Source organism: Crocodylus siamensis, chromosome 4 (genome assembly GCF_052110815.1).
Source record: "Crocodylus siamensis isolate JL-2025a chromosome 4, ASM5211081v1, whole genome shotgun sequence".
NCBI lineage: Eukaryota > Metazoa > Chordata > Crocodylia > Crocodylidae > Crocodylus > Crocodylus siamensis.
This window is the reverse complement of record NC_143398.1, coordinates 147,235,328-147,250,735: the sequence shown is the minus strand read 5'-3', so window position 1 is coordinate 147,250,735 and position 15,408 is coordinate 147,235,328. Positions and strand designations below refer to the sequence as shown.

The 15,408-nt window shown below is 49.9% G+C and overlaps 1 protein-coding gene across 8 annotated transcripts in view; it reads left to right on the top strand.

Moving 5' to 3' along the window:
• LOC149866753 (rap1 GTPase-activating protein 1-like) overlaps positions 1 to 15,042 on the top strand; it is a 119,876-nt gene extending 104,834 nt beyond the window's left edge. For 4 of the 8 annotated variants that reach the window (XM_090044106.1, XM_090044107.1, XM_090044105.1 and 1 more), the window contains one exon: positions 843 to 1,747. In XM_090044106.1, the coding sequence (XP_089900232.1) occupies positions 843 to 1,156 (314 nt within the window). In that variant the 3' untranslated portion in view covers positions 1,157 to 1,747. Of the gene's footprint in view, positions 1 to 842; positions 1,748 to 8,560; positions 8,647 to 8,815; positions 8,884 to 14,251 lie in introns of those variants that run through there. The other 4 variants (XR_016441945.1, XM_090044111.1, XM_090044108.1 and 1 more) reach the window with 3 other exon arrangements.
• Positions 15,043 to 15,408: the final 366 nt, after the last annotated feature.

Sequence of the window (15,408 nt, the reverse complement as noted above, 5' to 3'; positions counted from 1 at the left end):
CCGCTTCCCCCGCCAGCCAACAGCATGCAGGGAGATGGGAGATAGTGTAAAACTTTATTGAGCAGCTTGTGCCCCTGCAGCTGGGTGGGTAAAAGCCTCTCACATGCCAAGGAATACATTGATGGTGGTGGCGATGTCCTCCTCGGCTGAGCGGGGCAGGGATGTATTACGCAGCCACTAGTAGCCCTTCAGGCAGCAGGAGGGTTTGCTGGGTGGGGCAGGCTTGGCCTCTGCACCATCAAAATTTAGGATCCCATGTCAGGTTTGTACATGAGCCCAGGGTGCCATGGCGATCAGCAGGGCATAGTGGGTTGGGCACCTCTCTTTCTATACAAACACCTCCTTGTTGCATTCCCAGGATACTCACAGCGGGGGCACACTCAGGGTGCAGAGCTGGCATGGGAAGACAGGCTCACTGGGGGGAGGACAGGGGTGCCAGCACTCCACATCCCAGTTGCCAAGGAGCCCCTTACCCTACAAAACCAAGTGCCATGGGCTTGGCAGCTGTGTAGGAGACAGGCTGGCCTGCAGGAGGAGAAGTGGAGGAGTGGCTCTGGACCTGTGGCAGCAGATGCTCCCAGGAGCCAGGCCTGTCCCAGGCTGGGAATGGGGCAGGGGAGGTAGGCTGCCTGCATCCAGCAGCCCACCATCCCCTGTGGAGCAAGCCTGGATGGGGGTCTTGACCTGTGGCTACCTAGACCAAGGCCTACCTGACTGACTTACCACAGTCTATGGGCACCCGTGTATGCATGACCCCTAATCTGAGGCACAGCCCCTGGCACAGAGCATCTTATCTCAGAAATGTTGCAAACTCACAATTAGATCTTCTTCCTACTCTGTAGGTTCTGCAGCTGCAGCCAGGATGCACCATCAGAGTCTCTGCCAGCCTTGGCTGGGGCCCTGCAGATGTGCTGACTCTGCCAGTGCAGGGCCCAGGACTGGACCCAGCTGCTGGACCAGCTGGGCACAGTGGCTGAGGAGCACCTGGTGGACTCGTGGGCCAAGTGCTCAGTGGACATTGCCCATGAGGAAGCGAGGAGCTGGCAGAAGAAGGCCAGGAACCAACACGAGGAGGCCAGAGACTGGCAGAAAGGGCTGGTGGAAGGAATGGGCAGACCAGAAAGGCTCCTGGTCCTGGAGCACTGGGCTGTCGTAGTGGCCAGGGCAGTGGAGGCAACGGAAGAGGACCACTGGGTGCTGGACACCATCCTGGCCCTGGCAGTCTTTGTGCTGTCCACTGCTCTGCCCCCAGCCACAGCCCCAGCTGCCCCCTGGCAGCTGCCCACCACCCAGCAACAGGCCCCTCTGTGGGCCTGGGCTGAAGTGTAGTGGCACCTCCACAGGTCAGGAGCCCCTGCCCTGGCGTCCAGCCTATGTCCTCTGCCACCCAGCCCCGCCTGCCTGGGCCCAGCCCTGCCACTCGCCCCGGCTTCGTGAAGCCCCAGAGCAAGAGCTGCCTGCAGAGTGGCCAGGACTGCGCACAGGCCCTACTGGCTTGATCCACTGGCTGCAGGAGGGTGAGATGGGCATGTCAGCAGAGCAGCACCTGCTGTCCCCCCAGGCGAGCCCCCATTCCACCAGCCTCACCATGGTGTGTGCACTTGTAGGGGTAGAGCCAGAGGCCCAGGTGCTGGACACCTGTCCCCAGGCTCTGCCCTTAGGCACCCCCACCCCTCTGCTCCCCACCCGAGGTGAGCACACATACCACTGCACATGGTCTGCATGAAGAAGAGGGTGCTTTATTAGTGGTGAGTGGGTTGGGTGGTGGAGGGGCTCTGTGGGGAGGAAAGGTGGGGAGAAGGACTCTTGTTGGGGAGGGAGGAGGAGGGGAATGTGTGTGGAGGGGAATAAACTGCTTTTCAGAGAACTGTCCACAGTAAGCATGGTGCTGGGATGCGCAGTGGGGCAGGGATCTATGGGTAGCTATGCAGACATCCTACAGCCACCTCTCTCACCCAGTACCTTAGCAGCTAGGTGAGTAGCTCACCCGGGGCCTTGGCCAGGAAGGTGTCCTACCACTACCACTGTCACTGCCACTGCAGCTGGTGCTCCTGGTGCCAGGCATGCTCCGCCCAACTGCACCTCCTCCACCCCAGGCCTTGCGAAACAGCTCCTCTCAGGCCTCACAGATGTTATGCAGCAAGCAGACTGTGACAATGACTCAGGGGATGTTGGCCTCAGTGACCTCAAGGCAGACAGTGAGGGTGTGCCAGCATCTTTTCAGCAGCCTAAGATGCAGTCCACCAGCTTGTGAGTCCATCTCAGGTAGCAGTTGATATGTGGCTGATGGGGGTCCAGCTGGCTGGTGTAAGGCTGCATGAGGATTGGGTAGGTGGGGTCCTCGATGAGAAGGGGTGGGACCACCACTGTGCCTAGCCGGAGGTCTGGTACCTCTGGCACAAAGCACTTGCTATCTGCCAGGGCTGGCAGAGCACAGTTGCAGAAGATGTAGGCATCATGGGCAGTGTCTGCCGAGTTGGCGTTCACATTTGTGAAGGCACCATAGCAGTCTATGACAACCTGAAACATGACAGAGTAGGGGCAGTCACTGCGGGACAGGCAGGTGACAGGGCTGTTGGTCTCGTTTAGGGCCTGGATGCCCTGGGGGAAGCACAGAGCACAGAAACCTGCTGCCATGTCCAGGGTGCCATGCACCCAAAGCGCAGTGTACACCAGTACATTCTGGAGCATGCTGCACACCTCCAAGATGCCCCCACCCCCTGGCAGTAGCCTTGCCCACACTGAAGAGTTGGCTGATGTAGCAGAGGCTGGTCGGCATAGCCAGCTTGAGCAGGGCAATGGCCAACCAGGTCTCTGCAAGGAGGAGCCACTGCATGTTGGTATCCTGCCACTCCAGGTAATGGAAGAGCTGCATGAAGAGCTCTTGTAAAGTGGCCCTCATGATCTGAAATGACTCAAGCCATTGCTCATCATCCCAGGTGGTGTGGACAACATGCAGCCACCGGTTCTAGCTGGCTGAGTGGCCCACAGGCAGCAGGGCGGGAGGTTCAGGACTGCAAATATAGCCCTGGAGGTGGTGTCTAGGAGTGCATCATCGATGTCCCTGCTGGGGTCTGGGTGGTAACAGCACAGTGGCAGGGGGCCTGGGACATTGCTGTCCCTGCAGCAGACCAGCAGGGCAAGCATGGTGGTGAACAAGAACCTGGGGTGGTGGATGTCACTCCTGGGGCTATGGGCTGGAGCAGCGATGGTGTGGCAGGCAGAAGCTGTAGTGACAGAGCTGCTGCATGCTGCCACTGCACTCTGCATGCTGGTCCAGGTCAGGAAGACAGGTGGCCCAGGAGCAGTGTGTGGGGCTGCCTTTTAAACATGGCAGCTGTGGCAGCAGCCTCCAGCTCCCTCTGGCAGTGACTGGGTGTGGGTGCAAGGCCAGCCAGGGTGGGAGCAGATTGCTGTCATGAGCAGCAGATTTTCTCCCGCATCCCTGCATGTGTAGATGCCTGCCTGGGGTGAGTTTACAGTAATTTTCTCTAGGGTAAACCCACCCCACAGCATTTGCACTGTAGACACACCCAGTGACAACCAAAAAGGAGGGCATGGTATTAATACAAAAGCAGCCCCCCTTTTGGAATGACCTGGTACTTCTGGTTCACTCATCAGGCAGCTGAAATGCAAGTAGCTGGTGTTTCTCAGATTGCCTTGGCAGGATCGATTGTGGCCTCTGCTCCACAATAAAAGGAGAAACTTTTTTTGTACTAGAATGTGGTAGGACGCTAACTGGCTTGTGTGAAGATTCACTAACTTCTTCTAAGGAAACCTAAATGGCTGAGGCAATATGGTACATCAGATCCTGAAAGATGCTGGACCACTCATCTGGTGGAGATGACCAGTTTCTGGTGGAGACAAAAATGGCTTTATTTGGGAAGAAGGATGAAAAAGGGTGGTACCCCTGTGCGTCACCGTCTCTTGAACTGGAATATGAAGAACAGCCAAGTAGTTGTTTCAGAGGGATCTGGCATGTCAAAGCCCATGAATGAGACACTGAATAGCCCATCCTATCCCCAAACTCAGGAGTAGGTTGAAAACCAGGAAGGACATATTGGAACATGAAGTTGGAGCCCTAGAGCCACTGGGCTGGAAACAAGGGAGCTTATAAAGATACTTTAGAAGAGCATGACTAAACTTTCAAGGAGCTTGTGCGTCTTTGAGGTGAATCCCTGAGCAATGTGGAATTTTGCTCAGGGTCCAAACTAGATCCAGTGCCAAGGATATTTCTGTTGATAGAGCTGGACATGATGGTGGACCTATGAAAAAGAAACTTTACTAGGATCATCCCGAGCCAATAGTTTAAAAGGCAATATAAAAATATTTGTTGTTACACTGGGCATAGATGCCACCCCACCTTGCCTTCTACTGTGAAGAGAGTGACACTTGGAAAGCAAGACAGTATCAGTGTAGGAAGTCCCTTTGCACTTTGAACTTTGCCCATGTGAAACTGGTATACTGAAAGAAGTCAGAATTCAGAGATGCTCTCTAACATAGGACACTGAGGAAGTTAGGAAGTGGGAGATGGTCCATGAGTACAGAGTAGTTAGAGAGACAAAGGGTCTGCAAAAGCTTGCCTGCTGCTCCACAATAAACGTGTTGTTTAGTTCTTCTCATAAATGCCTATTTTTACTGAACCCAGAAATTACTGTATGGTGTCAGAAGAAGCAAATGAGAATGAACTTAAATAAAGTTGAGAGCCAAAAAGAATTTGGAAATAGAGCAAATGAAGCAACACAGCTACATGGAAGCACAAAGGTCTATGGAAGTAATCTACACTGAATAAAAAGACAGTTAATCATGGAGGTGTTGCAGCCTCTACTCTTCCATCTACCAGGAATACTAGCACTGGAGGAGAATTTGGAACTACCAGACTACTTTCTTAACAGAATTCGGAAGCCCATCTAGGGCATTTCATCCGTTGTCTTTTTAACAATGAACTGAGTGCCACTGATAGAACTAGAAGACAGTGTCAAAACCTCTGCAAGTTCAAACAGTTTAAGTACATACAGAAATGTTAAGGAAGTTTTCCTCAAGGGCCTGGGAAGGTTTAAGCCCTTAGCTCTACTCCCCCTGCAAGAACGTTTGAACTTGGTTCTGTTTTGACTTCTCAGCACACTACTGTGATCACAACATCACAGGTCTGCCATTTTCTCATGAGTTCTTTAGCATTTTTTTTTAAGATGATATGTAGGAGATATTTGGGGACAGGAGAAGAAGAGCAAGGCTGGAGTACATGGCTCAATAAGATGGCTACTGGCCTAGCAAAAAGATTGGGAGGGAGCGGGGTCTGAGTTCTGGCCTGTGCTGTTGTCCCCAATGGAGCAGAAGTTTCTTACTGCATTGCCCTTCCTCTATTTTTTCCAATGACTACTTTAGTGGCTGTGCTTCAAAAGGAGCACTGGCAAAAGTAGGGACTGATGGCTGACTCCTGGTGCGGTAATTAGAGTGCTCAGAACCTTCAGCTTCCCAGGTGAGTGCCCCAGCTGTTCGGTTATGAGGGTAAAAAAGGAGGAATATATCCTGTTTCAGGATCAGTAGTTATGGGTTCTCAGGACACCTATACACATGCAGAAAGGCTGCTCTGACGTGTTGTAATTACAGTGCCTCAGAGCAGACTCAATTGAGTCTCCTGGAGCATGGTAATTCCGTGTTCCAACAGACAGTTGGATGCATCACATGTATCAGTGTCCCCATGCTAAAAAATGGTGGCAGAGGTGCTTTAACTAAAGCTGGTTTGATGAGCTTTAGTTAAATGCCTCTGCCACCATTTTTCAGCACAGGGATGCTGATACACGTAACGCTCCAAACACTTTAATTAGAATGGCTCTCGGAGCTGTTCTAATTAAAGCACTCCCCACAGCCTCCTGGCATGTCTATAAACTCTCACTGACTCCATTTTCAGGCAAATAAGTCTGCCATGAGTACACAGAGTGCTACACATCCAGGAATAGAATTCCCGTGAGTGCGTAAGTGCCAATGAATGCCATGTAAACACCAAAAATCACCACTTACTTGACCAGAAAAATAACAGAATGTCATCCAAAGCACCAAATAGCTCAGGGACAGGCAATTATTTTGGGCAGAGGGCCACTTACTGAGTTTTGGCAGACTGTTGAGGGCTGCATGGGCAGCCTCACCCCTTGACAGGTGCCCTGCCACCTGGTCACCATCTTGTGACAGGAAGTCCCACCCCCTAACCCCTGACCTTTGCCACCAGAAGTCCCTCCCCTTCCCCCCTGAAGTACTCCTTTTAGCAAGAGGTTTTACCATCTTGGAACGAGAAAAATACCTAATTATATTTTAAAAAGTGAACATCTACAGCATTCATTAATTTGATTTCAAAAAATATTTTTGTCCTGGTTTACATGTGTTTGTGTAGTGTATGCTGAGGTGATTGCACAATAGCATAAAATGAAGTCTTACTCTTGTATATTGTGGGGGGTGTATAGGTTTGTGGGGGCATGGGGTGAGGGAGCATGTGAGTGTGTATATGGATATGTGGGGTGTGAGTGGGTATGGGGCTTGTAGGGGGCTGTGTGGGGGGGAGGGTGGCTGGGATGTGTGAGGGGGTGTGGGTGTCTGCATGTATGGCAGTGTGAGGGGGTGTGTGGATGCATGTGTATGGTGGGGTGGGTGTGTGTGGTACTCACCCTGTAATAGTTTCATAGTTTCATAGTTTGTAGGGTCGAAAGAGACCTGAGCAGATCATCTAGTCCGACCCCCCGCCATGGCAGGAAAGAATACTGGGGTCAAATGACCCCAGCAAGATGTTCATCTAACCTCCTCTTAAAATCCCCCAAGGTAGGAGCCTGCACCACTTCTCTTGGAAGCTGGTTCCAGACCCTAGCCGCCCTGACCGTGAAGTAGTGCCTCCTGGTATCTAACTTAAATCTACCCTCTGCCAGCTTGTGACCGTTATTCCTGGTCACTCCTGGCGGTGCTCGGGGAAACAGTGACTTCCCCAATGCCTGCTGATCCCCCCTGACTAGTTTATAACAGGCCACAAGATCCCCCCTCAGCCTTCTCTTTTGGAGGCTGAACAGGTTCAGGTCCCATAGCCTCTCCTCATAGGGCCTGCCCTGTTGTCCTCTGATCATATGAGTGGCCCTCCTCTGGACCCTCTCCATGCTGTCAACATCCCTCTTGAAGTGCGGTGCCCAGAATTGGACACAATACTCCAGCTGCGGCCTGACCAGTGCCACATAGAGGGGGAGGATCACCTCCTTGAACCTGCTCGAGATGCATCTGTGGATACATGACAAGGTGCGGTTGGCCTTCCTGACTGCCTCTCCACACTGCCGGCCCATGTTCATCTTGGAGTCAATGATGACCCCCAGATCCCTTTCTGCCTCCGTGCTGACAAGAGGGGAGTTCCCTAACCTGTAGGTATGGTGCCGGTTGTTCTTCCCCAGGTGCATCACTTTGCACTTGTCTGTGTTGAAACCCATCCTATTCTCGTCCGCCCACCCTTGTAACCTGTCTAGGTCTGATTGTAGCCTGTTGCATCCTTCCAATGTTCCCACGTCCCCCCACATCTTAGTGTCATCAGCAAATTTGAACAGGTGCTTTTTACCCCCTCATCCAAATCGCTGATGAAGATGTTGAACAGTGCGGGCCCGAGGACCGAGCCCTGCGGAACCCCACTGCCCCTGCACGCACGCACGCACACACACACACATACACAGTGTACACTGCCCCTGCCTGCACACAAATACACACACACTGCTCCTTCCTGTGCATGTGCACACACATACCAGTTCGGTCCCATGCTTCCCTGTGTGGCGATGCAGCCAGGAGCCACATGGTGATGGAGCAGTGTGGGGGCAGGAAGGGAGTGAAATAGCTGGGAGTGGGGTGGGGCTGGGCTGCTCAGTCCTGCTAAGGGCTCCCCCTTGGTCCTACTGCCCCTGGCTCCTGTCAGCTTTGACAGGAAGCCAGGAGCAAATAAGTATTGATTTACTAATTATTTTAGGGGCCACACAGGCCGAATAGAATGGCATGGTGGGTCCAATCTGGCCCGCAAGCTGTATTTTGTGCGTCCTTGAAATAGCTGATTAGTAATTATACACCATTCATCCTGTGCATTGAAATAAGCAGGGATCCTGTGGAAAGCACATTATGATTATATAATTAAAATCTTTAGCATAATGCATACTGACAAGGATGTGAAGGTTTCACAAACTCAATCCTGGCATTTCTTAACCTGAGTGCTTGACTTTGCAACTTTGATATTCTTTTAAGTTGTGTTTGGGTGTATCAGTGTGTGGGTGTATTAGTAGATAGGTGCAGGAGCTGAACTAAATGGAAAGAAGGAGAGAACCATGTTGGAGAACAGTTCTTTTAGATATGAGAGAACTTAGGACAGGAGGTGACAAGTGATAGGGCTCAGTCACAAACTGATGGTGATGACTGGGAGGTTGAGAGAGAGATTTGGAGCCATTAACTGAGTCACAGACTGGAATAAATAACAAGACAGAGGCAAGGCTATTTGTGTTGCTCCTATGAGAGCCCACTGTTTTAACCCCTACATTGTGGTTTGGTTCCCTTCCAGTAACCAGACTGCTCCCTTCTAGCAGTGCTACAAGCTCCATGGAGAAGGGGAAAGGCAGTAAGGTGGATGCCCAGCGTTACAGCCCGGTATGTAGTCATACCTCCATCTGTTTCCATCTACATCAACACCCAGATGATGCTGGCGCAGGGATCAGATGGGCTTGGGCCTGGGGGCTTTGCATGCTCAAGATTCTAGAGGTGAGGGGAGGATGCTTGCAGGGCAAGGTTAAAGAACTGCCATTTCCTTGTTCTGCAGGCCTCCATTTTGTGCTGTGTGTGATGTCATCGCTGGAGGGGTGTCAGTGCATGCTGGGTAATGCACAGGTAACTGACACATTAGGAGCCTTGGTTCTTTAGGATGGAGGACTTAGAATCTAGAAAAGGATTCTTTAGGATGGAGGACTTAGAAAAGTAGGGCTGAAAAGAACCTCAGGAATCACCTAGTCCAAACCCCGGCTTGACCCCATAGGTAGGAACATCCCTATCCAAACCATCCCATACAATTTCTTGTCTGATCTAGGACTGTCCAACTTATGAGTGGCAGGGGGCTGCAATCCATGCAGGCAGCACCTGCTTGGGCTAAGATCTCCCTGGGCTGCATGCTGCATGACTTCCCTGATTCATGGCCTCCCCTGCCCCATCAGCTTCCCCACTGCATGGGGCCCCCTGACCTCCAGTCTGAGCTACCCTGCCCCCAGAGGCAAGGGCAGAAAGCAGAACTTGGAGGAGGGAGGGGGAGCCTGTAGACTCCAGTAGCAAGCAGCAGCAGGAGCAGTGTGGGGAATGGCAGCCAGGTGGGGGCCTGTGGGCTGGGTGTTAACCCCTTGTGGGCTAGATGTAACCCATGGGCCACCAGTTGGATAGCCCTGTTCTATTCTTAAAAATGCATGAACAACCATAAAGCACAATGCTCAAAAAACACAAAATCTCCATAATTTGCCACAGGTAAAGCAGGGGAATGAGAACATTTTCAATGTCCTGCTGCTGCAAGGACAGGAAGCAGTTTGTTGAAATATTCTGGTAAGATCCAAGGAGGACTATGCTCCCCATTCTGAGGGAGGCAAACATCCCCTACAGTGTGCACTAATCAGACCATAGGCTAAAATTCCTTCCCTAATCCTAAATGTGGTGATCAGTCTAACCCTGAACACAGAAGCAACACTTACAGCACTGTGGGTCAGTCACAAGGAACAGAAACAGATTTCTGTCCCACCTCATCAAGAGATCGCCTACAACAGTAGGCAGATTCACAGTAAAGGATTAATAATTCCCTGTTCTCAAATCACTGGCACTTCCACTTACTCTGTCCTAGACATGTAGCTGAGCCCTCACATTTCTGGACAATTTTGCTGCTTCCTACTTACTCAGCAATATCCCTTCTGAGACTTCCTAGTCCATCCTATATACTCAGCATTGCCCACCTTCCTATATATCTTCTGTGTACCCTGTTTAACCAAATGACTCTTAAGCCTGTCAGTTTCCCCAGACATCTGCCTTGGATCCTGGGGTTTCATTTATTTTGCTGAACCATCTCTTCTTTTGCTCACCAGCTGGTCATGTGCCTGTCTGTGTCTGCCTGCTGCAGCTATTGTCTGTCTGTGTCTGTCATTGGTGAGACTTATCCCTCTGTGGGAATTTCACAGCTTTTCAGGAAGGGTGTAATGGGACTACTAGTTGCTGGAGAAGGTCATAATAGGGTAGCAAGTGACATAATTCATGAAAGCTTCTTTGAGCAATGGAGTCTCTAAGGATTCTGTAGTTTTGCTGATAACTTGGTGATCCATTTACCAAAATGACAGAATTTCTCTCTGTCCTTCCTTTATCAAATTCTTCTGGCCTGGCAGTGAAACAGCATAGGTGAGATGAGTGTCCAGCTGTAGTACATTGTGGACTTCTTGATGCAACAATGAAGAGGAGCTAACATCTGTAGGGAAAGAAGTACATTGTGCATTGTCTTAAAGAGCCAGTAGGTTGTTTTGTTAGGAACCAATGGGTCTGATAATATGGGGTGCTGAAGACTAGATTGACTAGGGACTAAATCCTGTTTTGCCCGGTATGCCTAAATGACGCATACAGAGCTGTGTAACTGTATTTTTGGCACTGCCATGCATGTTTATTAGGGATGCTCTCTGGCCAAGCAGATGTCTACAGAAATAGGCTTGTCCAACTGCATGCATAAGGCTGGGTAAGTCCCAAAGTTTAATAATCATACAAAAACCAGAACTGGTGGGTCTGTCTCACCTTTTAGCTCAAGCTACAGCAAAAGCCCAGGGAGCACAGAGACCAGGGTTCTGGGCCTCCCTCAGCCAAGGCAGGTTTGAAGCTGCATCTTCTATTTGCCAGTAAAATGCCCTAACCATGAACCTACAAACTGAACAGTACCCACTCTCCTTTCCAGCCCTCTTCTTGAAACTGGGCTACCAGGAGTGAGGTTTCTGAAGCTTAGAAAAAGAGAGCAAGCTAGAAGGTGCGTGTGGCTCAGTGAGCCTTGGGGAAAAAAGGGCCTCTTGGCCCATTGGGGTAAAAAAATTTCTAGGGCTATTTATCCATTTTAGCCAATGAATACAAGGTGCAGTGGGTCAGGAGGAAAGGAGGAACAGAAAGGCTTCTAGATAATACCTACTATATGACCTCATGGTTTATACTCTTTCCTGAGATGCAAAGATGCAGGTTCAAACCTTTTTGTGGGAAGCGGGGCTACTAAGACATGGGTTTGCTGTTCCCTGAGTGATCAAATCTTTTCAGCTAAAAGGTGAGATGTTATTCCCATTGTGTCATGCAAGATGATTAATTCTATTTCTCTGCAGTTTGAAATAAGCCGCATCTACATGAGACGCTTACTGTGCAGTAGCTCATTACTACCGCACAGTAGTGTTGCCAGGCGTGAACTGTGATGCAGTGCTACTGTGCAGTCGTAATGCTCTATCGCACAGTACTAATGAGCTACTGCACAGGAAGCTTCGCCAGGCAACTGTGCTGGGACACAACTGCACAGTAACACCAGTTACTGCGCAGTCATTTAGTACTTGGTTATGCAAGTAGGGTTATGAAAGGAAATAGGATTTAGGTCTCAGGATGATGTTCTACTGCTATTTGGTGGCCTAGACTCTATTTCCATTTGGCCATCCAGACCATTATACCCAGTGGCCGCTTAGACCAGTGGCAAACTTTTCAAGGCATGGGAGCTGGAACAAACTGGCTCCAGTCTGATACAGGTTGGGTGAATTCTGCAGTGCATAAGCAGCAAGGGCTTTTTCTGCACCTGTGCTAGGACCAGGCAGCTGGGAGCTACATTTGTGCTATTGCTGCTTCCCACATCTCTCTGCTTCTTGGGTGGAGTGTAAGCACAACTTCCAGCTGGTGGGGAGCTTTACTGGGGTAGAGCCCAGCTGGAAGATGTGTCCTCACTGCTGCTACTTCTGTGCTGTAGCTGGAAGATGGGGAGGCAGAAGAAGTGAGGGGGCACAGACACAGGCAAAGCTGTGATCCAGTGGCTTCATGGACTCTGTGTTGCTAACCCCTGACTTTGACAACCAAATAGAAATAGAATTCTATTCTTTAAGTGTCATAATGCTCAACATTTTGATAAATAGCTTTTAGGTGCTCAGTCACCCAATGGAATTAAAAGCCCTGATTTAGGCACCCATGCACACAAGCACCAGTGCATTAAAAGAGTTAGCTATCAAAGAATGGGATTCATAGTAGACAGTGAGATGAATGGAGAGTCACCTAAAACAGCCAGTAGGAGATGCTGAGTAGAAGAGCAGGAAATAAGCCTCATCCTCTCAGTGAGAGTTCTTCCTTAAGATCCAGGCCAGGAAGAAATCTGAGCAAGAAAACAAGCAAAAAGGGATTTGATTCTGTTTCTTCCACACTCTATGGACTATGGGATAGAAGAGGATTGTGGTCTCCTTGTAGCAGTTTAGGCATTCTCTGAGCATACCTATTGGATCAGGCGTTACAGGGGAGATAAGCAGGGAAATGCCATACATGTGAATGGTGCAAAATATTGGTACTGAGCAGCTCATCAGTATTAGGACTTAGGTTGTTGTGTTTGTGGTCATTGAAAGAAACTTAGGAGCTGTGGGTACATTACCAGTGTCGCCAAGGAACAGTAGGAACAGTGTGGAGGTTTTGTGAATGCCAGTGGCACATGGGATGGACTCGGGTGCCTAAAATCTCTCTCTGAACCTAGCTCTGAGAATCATCCACTCCCATGGATATCGGTTGGAAACAAAGTCATTGTGCATCTCTCAGGAGGTGTTTTTGTCAAGGCAGAAAGGTCACTCCAGAGCTGTTTAGGAATCAGGCCTGCACTGAAACATCTAGCCCATGGATGACTGGTGCCTCCTGAAGCTGGGGGGGAACTTGCAGAAGCCGCAGGGGACGGGGCTGGTGAGCACCCACAGAAGCCACTAGCGACAGCAACCCTGTCGGGGGCGCACCACACCTGCTGACAGCGTTGGGGTCAGCCATCAGGGGGGACATTGGCCCCATTGGGGGGAGCACATGCACCCCGTGCACCCCCTACCAGTTGCCTATGATCCAGCCATTGGGGTGTGCAAAACTTTAGTCGCCAGTTCAATTTGGAGAAGATTCGGCCCGCTTTGGAGGCTAAATCACTGAATCTGAATTGAATTGGGAGACTAAAAAAACCCTCTGAATCAATTCAGAGATTTGGCGATTCAGAAGGCAGTCTTTCAGGGGAACAGAAACTGAGAAGAGGGAGGGGAAGCGGGGGGAAAGACTGACATCTGTATCTGGCCAGTGACTGTAATTGTTCCCTGAGTCCCCTTCCACTTAAAGTGCTCTGGGGGAGGGACATAGAAACAGCACATAAGCCTCTGTCTGCAGCCTTTCTGTCCCTTTTGTGAGCTGTTTCTGCCTGAGCACTGGGAAGGCCCCCTGTTACAGCCTACCATTCCTGGTGATTTCATCCCACTGTGCCTTAACACACACAAAGTCACAAGTCACGAGTTTTGCTTTCAGAAGCTTGAGGTGCAGTTTCCCAGAAACCACTGCACCTATCTCCTTGAAGCCTGGCAGGCTTCGTGACCTCAGCAAGGGCTACCATGCCTGCTGTTTTCACCCCACTCTGCCTTAACATACACATGTGACACGATTTTTGCTTGCCAGCCCCTTGAGGTGCAGTTTCCCAGAAACCTCTGCACCTATCTCCTTGAAGCCTGGCAGGCTTCATGGCCTCAGAAGTGGCTATCATCCCTACTGTTTTCATCCAAAGCTGCCAAAAAAAGGACAAAGTTATAGCTATTTCAGTGATTCCCCATTGTAGTCTGCAGCTGAATCTCCAAATCTCTCTGAATCAGCACCGAAACTTCCGAAGCTGATTCGGCCTAATTGATTTGGGACAGTGATCCAAATCTCCAAATTGAATCACTGTCCTCCGAACTGGTCAAATCCGAATCTGAATCAAACACTTCCCTATTCACACAAATTGTCTATGATGCTTGCTTGCTCACAAAATTGCCTAAAATAGCCTGTGCTGTCCCTGCAAAGGGTCTTTTGAAGTCCAGGCCTGGATCAACCATTATGGCAAGGATGTTGGAGGTTTCTAATGAATTATGGGAGCTAGTCTAGAGAGTTCAACTAAGAACAAGTGAGGAGAAATGGTCACTAGAGGCACTGGCAACTGTAAATGCAATAATATTTTCTGTCTGTCCATCTCTCTCAGGATTTGCTGCTGAAGTGAAATGGCCTGGATACTCCTCACCTTAGAGGTTCAGAGGAGACAAAACCAGATTCCCAGAGCCTTCCAGCCCTTCTGCTTCCTCCAGAGGTGACTGTAGCAAAGGCAGAAAGAAAACTATCCATCCAAATGTGGTATAAATTCATTCAAGTATATCATTCTACTTCAGCCACCTAGGGTGTCAGGTATGAGCTATTTCTGAAGGAAATTTCCATCTGCCATTACCTGCAGAGAGGGGAGAGTGGGAAACAGACTGCTTTGATTATGATATTACTACTAGCATCACTTCCTACATTCAGTTAATCTCAGTGGGCATCAGATATTCTTTTCAGGATATCTTCTTCCCAGAATTGTGGCCCTAGGGGAGACAGAAAAATCCAGTTTAGGTTTCCCACCATGCATTCAGGTTTCCCACTATAGTTTTCACTGCAACTCACCAAGCCCTTTACTGTAAACCTGCCAGTAAAAAGGAGCCTAAGTTTTGTAATCCCTGAGGGTTGTGCTTATCCCCAGACAATGCTTTAACATGGAAGTCTCCACAAACATTGCTGACATTGCATTGCAATGTTAGTGTATGGAATGTTTCCCAGGGGTTCCCCAGCCCAAATCCTTTGGGATTTCATTATCCTTTTGTCTGTCTTTTATCCCCTTTTTCCCCCTTGCCTTCTCTAATCTGTACTATGGAGTAAAAGGATGTGTGAATGTTAATCTCTGACCTCACTCCATGCTTGTAGTGTCTGTATGACATCCTGGGCTTGCAATAAAAGGAAATTGTGAACAAACCACCCTGCACTTTTTTTGTATCTGTTACTGGAGTATCTCATATCCTCATGCTGGGAGATCTGGTTGTACCCTTGGAGAACCAACAACCACAAGTCCCTTCTTTGCATCAGTTCCTTCTCAGATGCCTCATCAGAGTACCTCCAAGGCCCCCACACTCCTGTCACTCTACTGTCCCCCTCTGTGTCCTTTGTACTCTGGTGGGGAGGGGAAAAGGGGGTGAAAGAGACCTACCTGCTCCAGTTGACTCCCCCTTTTTCTCACATCCCTGCACCACTAATATGGGCTGATTTACCACCTCTCCTTGACACCCAACTTCTATCCCATCTTCTTCCCAAGGGCTCACACCCTTCTGCTCTAGA